This window comes from Zea mays, chromosome 1 (genome assembly GCF_902167145.1).
Source record: "Zea mays cultivar B73 chromosome 1, Zm-B73-REFERENCE-NAM-5.0, whole genome shotgun sequence".
NCBI classification, from domain to species: Eukaryota; Viridiplantae; Streptophyta; class Magnoliopsida; order Poales; family Poaceae; genus Zea; species Zea mays.
In genome coordinates, this window is record NC_050096.1 from 52,488,566 (window position 1) to 52,499,128 (window position 10,563).

Here is a 10,563-nt window from a genome sequence, read left to right on the forward strand (position 1 = left end):
TGGTGGTATATAAGAATTTTTCTCTTAAAAAAACCAGGCATGCGATTGGGATTCCTCCATCGGAACACGGTAGAATTCTCTCGTTTCGGGTGACCATTGGGAAGCGCGCCGCGCGCGCGAGCAGCTCCCAGTTGCCCTCCTTCCAAGCAACGGAGACGATTCCACTGGCCTCGCCAGGGAAACGCATCAATCAGGTCAAGCCCAGCTGGTAGGGCAAGGATAACCTCTCCCTTAAAATAATTAGTACCACTATAATGTTCGTATCACTCAAAGAATTTTAAATTTAACTAAATCTATATAAATTATTAGTATTACTTGTTTTTAAATAAATTTGTTGTAAAAATAAATTCAGCGAGCAATTTAAACAATACGAGTCATATACAATAAATAATAAACTTTTTATTTATTTGATCAAAAAGAATGTCGACTATTTTATAACAAAAGAAATACCAGTCCTGCCTCTTTTCTTTATTATTATTATTACTACTATTATTATTACTATTATTATTATTATTATTATTATTATTATTATTATCATTATCATTGCTATCACCACTTCTAAGCTCTAACTTGTTCCGTTCTGGTCTGGAAACAAGATTTTGAACCGGTCCGGCCGAAGAGAGGGATATTTAGGTAAACAAATACTATATAATACAAGTAGCCCAAGCTGTGAGATTAATGACGGTGCTTATGCAATAAACAAATACGCGCCACACAACCTCCGAGGCCACTTGTACGCAGCTCAGGCTCCGGCAGTGTTGAGTTGGGGGCCTCAGAAGAAGGCGCGCAGAAATTTCTCATCAGGTCGCCCGTCGGTGGGCGCGGGCACGTGACAGCGATACGCCCGGAGGCCAAGATAATCTTTGCATCGTTCTCGGTCTCGGTTCTGGAGAGTTTTATATGGCCGCGAGGTGTCAATTATTAATGGACTTCTCTCTCCCGCCCCTTCTCTCTTCGTGATGCTCCTCTGCTTGCCTTGCCCTGGTGTGGTGGTGTCTAGTCAAGTACGCTTCCGAATTAAAAGCGCTCTGGCCTGCAACCTGCTGTCTGCTCCGTCCTCCCACGGCCGGCCGCCTGCCCGCGTCTTCTTCGCCACCCCTCTTCTCCGGTCCCGCACCTGCATTTCTTGACCCCTTCCTCCACCGCAGCCAAACAATGTCTCCGGCGCCGAGTTCGCATCACTCGCAGATCAATTCGAGGTAACTAGCTGCGGCCGGGTTCGCCTGTGATCTCTGCACCTGCGCGGTTCGGTTTGGAAGGCGGCGCCTGATTTCGTCTTCTTTTTTTTTTTCTTTCTTGCGGGGAATCTTGGCAGGAAGGAGAAGCGGATGAGGAAGGTGGACACCTTCGCGCCGCACAACGATGGCCACCAATGGAGGAAGTACGGCGAGAAAAAGATCAACAACACCAACTTCCCCAGGTCCGGCCGGATTCTACATGTTTTGTTTGTTTTACTTTACCGGGGGGTGACAAATCTATCCTCGCCAGCGAAGAACCCGGCTTTTATTAGCCAGCCTCCTTTGACTTGAATGTTTGGTAACTTCCTCCCATTCTCCGCATCCACTATCGGCGGGTCGAATCCCAGCAAAAATGTTCGTTTTCACTCGCTCACAGGTTCTTGTCCCGCTGCAGGTATTACTACAGATGCACGTACAAGGACAACATGAACTGCCCGGCCACGAAGCAGGTGCAGCAGAAGGACCACAGCGACCCGCCATTGTACGCGGTCACGTACTACAACGACCACTCGTGCAACAGCGCGTTCCTCCCGCTCTCCCCCTCCGAGTTCCAGCTGCAGACCTCGTCCGGGAAGGCCGTCTCCATCTGCTTCGACTCCTCGTCCGGGACGGCGGCGGCGGCGGCCGCCACCACCAATGCCAGCGGCGGCTCGCCCTCTTCCAGCGCGGCGGCGGCGGCGGCGCGGCGAGGCACGCCGCCGGAAGTCAGCAACCCGCCCGTGCTGCGGCGGTCTGAGACGTACCCGTGGGGCGCCGGCGCCGTGGAGCAGAAGCCGGCGTCCTGCAGCACCGAGTACCACGACGCCTTCTCGGCTGGCGCCGCCGCCGTGCCGGAGGAGGTGGTAGATGCAGGCAGATTTGGATCTATCAGGTTCTTCCATTTTTTGTAAATTGATCACTCAGTGGAAGGAAGGCAATTGATGCCTTTACTTCGACAAACTAATATGATACAGTCATACAGATGTCTTCTTTTCTTCCTTCTTCTTTTTATTCCTTCATTACATGCCGAAGCTTACTACATATTCGCATGTTACTTTTGTTTTCTTGATTCGAAATCGAAATACCAATGCTAATTTTAATCCAACACTTCGTTTCTGCAATGGCTTGCTCGTCGATTAACGTATATATATTCAGGATATCATTTATATATGTATTGAAACAGAGAGAAAATAAATTAATGTTCCTATGAAACTCCCGGCAATGAGGGGGGGGGGGGGGGGGGGGGGGGGGGGGGGGGGGGGGTTAAAATCTGAACACAAGTTAAAAAAATGGAAGGAAACTAGACAAAGCAGACCCCGCCCCTTCTCTCTCTCTATTTTGCAAAGAGGGTGATTCAAAGTTTGTGTATGTTAAAAAAAGGAACGTGCAAATGTCACCCCCTCAAGAATATGAGTATATGACCATCGACAAGCAAGAGCTGTCGGCACAATTGTCTCCCTGCAAACAATATCAACAATATTTTGTGTGCTCCACGGCGGTTGGAGTAACAATTCAGGGCTTAGCAAGGGAAATAGAATAGAGAGGATTGAAGGGACTGAAATACTCTTATACCCGTTTGTTTTATTTCATTTTGAGAAATTGAAAACTTACTAATAAAATAGGCTATTTTTTAAAAAATGTGACATTCCACCACTTCCAAAATTATCATATAAGTCTATCTCAAATTCATATGGTGAGAGATGAAAATTGATTCTATAGATTTACATGCTATTTTTTCGATGTACAACTTATATCACACTCTTCTACTTGTTTCGCTATAACATAAATATAGTATATAACTATATCTCTCATATAATTTAGGATAATATATAAATATATTAACTTAATTAGTTTTATTTAAATTATAATTATTAAGGCCTTGTTCGTTTATGTCGGATTGGTGGGTCGGAACGTTTCCTAGCCGGATTGCTTCTTTAATTTATATAAACTTTGATTAGCTGGAACGATTCCGAGTGCAATCCGACGTAAACGAACAAGCCCTAAAATGGAATTCAATTCCAACGAAACAAACGGAGCCTTATACTATTCAATAATAAGGATATCTGAATAGTAAGGCCGGGGATTGACAAATATTAAATCTTTGTCCATTTAATTTTGACTATGTAGAATTTAATCTCCTTCAATGTAACTCTAACTAAACAAGTAGAATTTAATACCCTTGGTTACCCTAACTAAATAAGTCCTAGATAGAATTTTAGCCTTTTTATCCCCTCTATTTCTCTTGTTTCTAAATAAATTCTCGTCACGAACAACGTGGACAAGAACCACAAGTTTTAAGGACACAACTCCGACTTAATATTTTGTTTGTATCTGTAGTTCATATATTAAACTAAAATAATTTCAATATTTAAATTTAGTTTCAGCTGTAAACAAAATATTTTGTTTAAATTTTAAACATATCTCTAACTATGCATATCTACATACATAATAATACCTCTAACTACGCATCTAAGGTTTCTCTCGAGTCATGGATACTTAGCTCTAAATACATATACACTTTTAGAACTAAAGCATAACCAAATAAAACGGAAAGTCAAATATTTTTAATTTCAACCTGTAGAGTCTAAAATTTACAATTCATCGGTTGGCCATGCATAGACTTTTGTAATATATGTTTTGACTTAGACAAGTTAAGGCGTTAGACCCATTGGAACAAAAGAAAAATTGATGAAATTTTTAGATGATTCAAATCATATTAGATATCAAACCCTTTGAAACAGTGGATTGGATTCTACGGATGTCTTGTACTGTTTCATACCTAAGTCCTCAAATGAGGAGGAAGAGACAACCAAATGACGAAATGATAAGGACAAAGTTTGGAGAGCATTAATCACTTCCTCGGCGGACGAGAATTGAGTGAAAATTGTTCACTTAATGAAAGATGAATGGTTCATCACCCTACATCATAAATGGTCATTTAATTTTTTATTCCGAAAACTCACACACCAAACATGTGATATGATTTCTCTCTTCAACTTCTTATCGTCTCTTCAACTCAATTCTTATTTCCCCCCTCTAACCAAACAATATATTAGATCTAAAAGTCAAATTTCCACCTTAATTCCTTCAATCAACTCCCAAAAGTTATCCCACGCCTCTTTCATTGTAGTTTCCAAACACACCACTCTGAATTGCTTAAACACCAAATGGTATACAATAATTACTTCATTTGTCCCATATAACTTGATGTTCTAGAATCTTTCACAGAGATTAACACAAAAGCCAAACGACCTAAATACTTCTCAAAGAGTAGAGATATAAATGTACTGAAAAAAGAAAGGTGTATTGAAAAGGAGAAATTTGTACTGAAAAGCGAGAACACAAGAATTTTTTAACATAAAAATTTGAACCTATAAGATCATCTATTTTGGGTTAGAGGTAGAGTCTAAGCAAGACATGGCATCAATAATTACCAACTACATCCTCTCTCTCTCTCATGTTTGGTGTTAGGGGTTATTTGGATCAATAGACGTCTAAACTAAACTTTAGTCCTATGCAATCTAAACAACATAACTAAATGGTCGATCGATTTTTAGATTAGTCTAACTAGCTGCTAGTCTATTTTTTCAAAAACTATATAACTAAACTTTAATTGGCTAAAGTTTAACTATAGTCAATAAATTTTAGTTGGTCTAACAACTAATTTAAGTGATCCAAATAAGCTCTTACTCATTCTCGAGGTGCATTTTTCTTTTTTTTTCATTTCTTTACCTTTCCTTTTAATCCTAAACTAAGGCCCACTTCAGAACAACGAAAAATGGAGGATTATAGACGATTGGCCACAATAGAAAAATGTTCTATAGAATCATCTGGAACAAAGGATTAGATTACTAGGAATCATATAATTCCCACGAAATGACTTGTTCTGTAGCAATTTTAGAGGAATTCTATCCAGAGGTTAAACCTCGTAAAATATTTTGTGTCATTTCTTTTCTCAAATTTGCATGTTTTGTGCTTGCAGTTCATTGTGTTTTATAGAGCATTCAAATCCTATGATTTTTCGGATAATCTAATCTTTTATCATCTTTACGTAGTCGATGGCATATAAAATGTTAGGTTAATGACACTTGAGTTAGTGACTGGTGGTTTAGGACCATTCATAAAGATGGCAAAATGCTAAATGTGCTTGATTTTTCTATCATACGTTTTCGAGAATAATCTATTCTGAAGAGACCTTAATGTAGACCATAGCTTTGTTTGGGCTACGACAAAATACCATGGCGCCAAACCCACTAATCAACCCAACAAAACATCACTACTAAATTGGAAAAATGTCTACATAATCCCCTCACCTTCAAAACCATATGTTTAACCCTTTCAACTTTACAAAACGAGCAAATAACCCCTTGGAGAGTTTAGTAAGTGATTTTGTTGATTTGGTATTGCTACTGTGGCTATAGGTGCTGCAAGTGGTGTGTTTACTGCTGACGTGGCATTGCCGCTGTGGCACCAGTTTTGTCTATTTCAGTTCTGTGATCTATAAGTATCTCAAGATGCTGGACAAGTTCCTCATGATTGATATCTACAAGAACATGCACCTATTTTAGGTGCTCTACTATCTTCTCGTGCTGAAGTCAAACGATGATGATGCGGCAGAGGCTAACGACGCTCACGACACTCACCACGAAGATCGCTACGAAATCGAGGAGCAGCAGGCGGACATCGACAATGATGCCAACGAAGAGTAGAAACTAGCCACCGACTACGAGTATGTGAAGCAGCTGCTCCTCATCGTGTCGAGCATGGCGTCTAGGCTCAGCACCGGTCGGATGCGCTATGTGGCGAGGCTAATTGCATTCAACATCAAGGCACATTGGAAGATGCTCACTGTCGTTGTGAGGTTCTTGGTGGTGAAGCAACCCGCTGAGGCTTTCTTCATGTCCGGTACCGACAGGAGCACGCAAGCTCGTGACTCGAATGACACGGGGTTGTATGTCTATAACGCCCCGAATTCGAGAGTTGAATTTTTTCTTTCTCTAGCACTCACCAAACTCGGGTATTACCTTTACTCTTTCTTTTTCTTCTCGCTAAGCCTTGTTCATTTTCAAAGTTCTAGCGAGATTTAGCTCGAGACCTTGTGTAAGTAAACCCTAGAAATATTTTCTTTTGTTTGTTGCACCATGCCGGTCCATGCATTTATTTTGGTTGAGTGAAATTGTGAAATCATACATTTAGCAAATATATTAGAAATGGAAAAAACACATTTTCTCTTCTCTCCCCTCCCCCTCTCCTTGCGGCCCGGCCAGGCGTGCGGCCCGGCCAGGCGCGCGGCCCAGCCACGGCTTTCCCCCCTCTCTCCTTCTTGGGCCGGCTCGGTGGCCCAGCCAAGCCCCTCCCGCGCGGCCCAGCTGGCTCGGCGGCTCAGCCTCCCCCCGCCCCCACGCACGCCGTGCACACGGTGGTTGAAACCGCCGCCGCCTTCCCCCTGTGGGCCTCGCCCGTCAGCCGCCCCTCCCCCCAAACCTCTCTCTCTCCCCGCGCCCCCTCGCGCACGTCTCCCCCGCACGACCTCTCCCTCGCTCCGGTGCCGCCCACGCCCTACGCGGTAAGCCCCTCCCCTCTCCTCCTCTGTTCCCTCCCCTTCTCCGACCGCCATCCCCGGCGCGCTCGGTCCCGTGCCCGGCGCGGCCTCTCCGTCCCGCCGACCCCGGCGCGCGCTCGGCCCCGCCCCGCCCGCTCGATCCTCGGCCCCGGCGCCCCTGCTCGGCACGGTGGCGCGCCCGCGCGGCCTCGCCCCGCTCGCTCGATCCCCGACCCCGGCGCCCCTGCTCGGCACGGTGGTGCGCCCGCGCGGCCCCCGCCCGCGGCGCGGCTTTCCCCCACCCGCTCGGTTCCCGGCTCCGCCCCGGCTCGTCCCCGGCGCGGCCCTGCTCGCCTCGGCCGTGGCACGCAGCCCTCGGCCCCCGGCGCGGCCACCCCCATTCCTGGCCCCGCCCCGGTTCGCCCCCATGCACGGCCGCGTGCCCCCTGCTCGCCCAGCTCGCGGCCATGGGTGCCGGCGTGGCTCAGCGCATCCCCGGCTTGGCGCGGTCGGCCTCCGGCGCAGCCCCGCTGCTTACGCAGCGCGTTCGGCCCCGGCGCGGCCCCGCTGCCTGCTCGCGGCGCGTGCGCGGCCTTGTGCTCGCGCGTGCTCGCGTGGTGCGCGCAGTGCTTTAGCGCGGCTCGCCGTGCCCTCAACGCGACGCGTAGCATCCTGTCGCGGGTGACGTGCCCGTCTACCCCTAGCCACCCGTATACCCCCCGTGTATTTTATGCGCATTGATCATGTTGTTTATATTAATGAAATGGAAACTCAACTCAGAAATTGATTATGTTAATTATCTCACGTAGTTAATTATCGACTTGGTTTAATGTCGACCAATTGGAAATAGTTATAATTCTATTAGTGCATGTGATTAATACTTGTTAGTGTAACTAGGTGGAACTAGATCACGTAATGATTAATTATACATCTACCCGTAATACGTTTCGACTATAGCTTTAACCACTACGAGACCTTCCTTCTTCTCTTTCTAGCAATTGCGAATGCAAAACCGTATGTCATATTTTATGCATATTTGACTTATCTGCTCTCTTGTATGGTGTACTATTTATTTCCTAATTCAAATGGATGGATGTATGTTTGCGCTCGCATAGATAACGGTCTGGTTGAGGAGTTCGAAGAACTCGCAGGAGAAGCCCCTGAGCAGCAGCTAGTTGGTGGAGGCAAGTGTCTCTTGACCCATCTCTGTCCTATACATTCTATAATTCACTTTCCGCATTTACACACTTCATACCTAAGGATTGACTAGCTTTTGTTATCCATGTCCTTTCTTACCTATTTGTGTTGGATTATTCTGGTTTAGCGTTATGCTAGTGCTTAACCTTAATCAGTGAACATGATGAGATTTATCTGTGATACACTGTTTTCTTTCTTATTTATGATGATATACTTGTGGCCTTCAAGGGGACTCGAGCGGTTTCTCGAGTGCCTCTCCGTAAGGACCTGTTCGTTGGATGACCGCCCGTGAAAACAGTGCAACCATGAGGGTGGAATGGGACGCCCTTAGCTGAATAATTAGAGGAACCAGGGTGTAGTTCGCTTAGCCGTTGTGCCGTTAATGGGGCTCGGTGTGTGCGGCTCGCTCTGCAAAGGTTGGTTCGCCCCTTGGGGAGGAGTGCGGTGCATTTAGGAAACCTAACGGGCGGCTACAGCCCTGGGGAATCTTTGTAAAGGCTATGTAGTGATACCCTGCTGGATCACCTTGGTAGTGATCAATGGAGAGTCATGATCTCCGGGCAGAAAGGGAATCATGGCTTGTGGGTAAAGTGCGCAACCTCTGCAGAGTGTTTGAAAACTGATATATCAGCCGTGCTCGAGGTTATGAGCGGCCAAGGGAGCTCCATTGATTAGTGACACTTGATCAGAGATGTTCGGATTACAGGTGGCAATGAGAATGATGGTTTTGGCATTGGCTATGGTAATGGTAAGTGGTATTCTTTCCGTTTGGAAAGGGTACATTTGGGTTAATAATGTGGGTTAATTCTAAAACCTGGCTCTCTCTACTAGTAATAATAATCTGACCAACTAATAGCAACTGCTTGACTTATCCCCATATAAAGCTAGTCCACTACAGCCAAACAGGATACTTGCTGAGTATGTTGATGTGTAGTCACCCTTGCTCTACACACCAACCCCCCCATCCCCAGGTTGTCTGCATTGCAACCACGGCTCAGGAGAAGATGAAGCCGTGGAAGGATACTTCCAGGAGTTCCAAGATTACGACGAGTTCTAGGCGTGGGTTAGCGGCAACCCCCAGTCGGCTGCCTGTGAGGGTCGCGTGTATCTATGTTTCTTTTCCGCACTTTGATTATTGTAAAGACTATGTGGATGTCTCAGACATATGATGTAATCGACTATTATTCCCCTTTTATATTATGATTTGAGCACTGTGTGTTGATGTCCAGTTATGTAACTGCTGTGTACGTGAATTGCTGATCCTGGCACGTACATGGTTCGCATTCGGTTCACCTTCTAAAACCGGGTGTGACATAGGTGGTATCAAAACCATGCTGAATGTAGGACCGCTAACCTAGAGTAGAATGGTCGTTCTAAGGATTATAGACCCCTATTCCTACCTTGACTTTGATATCTCTTCAAAAGTTGGTTATATCGACCAAACCTATGTTCTACTATGTATTATACCTTGCTAACTTTTTGCTTATTCTCAGTCCTTATTGTTTTATTTATGGTTTACTTGCTGGTCATATTAGTTCTATTCTCACTCTTATGCTTACGGTGTCTTTTGTAGATGGCTCGTCTTAGACACACTGCACGGAAGTCTGTCATCCCCTTCTTACCCTCTCGTCTCGCTGAGTGTCCGCTTCGCCGTCCAGTGACCGGTCAGTCTAGCCACTTGGAGAGGCTGCACCACTGCCTGCATGAGGAGCAGGAACGTCGACGATAGGAGCAGGAGCAGCAGGGCTCTTCTTTCTCACTCCAGCAGGAGATAGAGTCTGTGAGGAGCTGCTCCCCCGTGCTTCCGCTGGAGGCGCCCCCTGCACCACCACTGAGCGCCTCAACCGCTGGAGTAGCTGCTGGAGAAGACCCAGACGACGGAGGCGGCGACAGCAGCTTGAGCTTCAGCACCTACCTTTCAGCCGACCAGGAGCCGGAAGGATAGGTTGCTCGACCCATCACTCACGACGCCGCTCGCGGGTGTCACTTCCACGACGCGCTCGACACCCTGCTACGCCAGGCACTTGACCGACGTACTTGGTCCATCGAGTATCGCTGTGTGGTCTTCCAGCACAGTCGTGGGGTTTACCCGGACCGCTGGGAGGCGACCTGTTTGGTGTGCCGTCCAAAGAACAGTCTTCGGGGTGCGGAGATCTGCTCAGAGCACTATTCCATCTCTGAGCATGACTTAGCTGAGGCGGCCATGCCAGACGCCGCACGGCGTGCGCTTTTCGCACTACTGCTCAGTGCTCGGCGGGGTAGCCGACGATCTCAACCTGAAGTATTACCCCCGCCGTCCATCTGGCAACACAGGAGACGTGATTGTCTCACCTGTTGGTGAGGACAATCCTAGGTTGAGCAGCACAGTCAACCTAGCCACTGTGCTAAACACAAAGCTGGACCATGCATTAGACGAGCTCAGTAGGGCTCGTGTTGAGATCGCCCAGCTGCGGGCTGAGCGCGCGGAGCATCATCACCTGGAGGATAGCTCCCCCGCTCCCGTCGGGACTCAACACCCGTACCACTCACCTCGACGTGGACACTAGTCTTATGGCAACTCCGACTGCAGGACCAAGATAGATTTAGAACCATAGATCGTCAGTGTTG

The 10,563-nt window shown here is 46.7% G+C and overlaps 1 protein-coding gene across 1 annotated transcript; it reads left to right on the plus strand.

The window, feature by feature from the left end:
* Nucleotides 1–923: 923 nt before the first annotated feature.
* On the plus strand, nt 924–2,307 carry LOC100280812 (WRKY55 - superfamily of TFs having WRKY and zinc finger domains). Its single transcript, NM_001411377.1, has 3 exons — nt 924–1,199; nt 1,316–1,420; nt 1,633–2,307. Exons 1-3 carry the CDS (start codon nt 1,156–1,158, stop codon nt 2,126–2,128), a joined length of 645 nt encoding a protein of 214 aa, NP_001398306.1. The 5' UTR covers nt 924–1,155; the 3' UTR covers nt 2,129–2,307.
* The last annotated feature ends 8,256 nt before the right edge of the window (nt 2,308–10,563 follow it).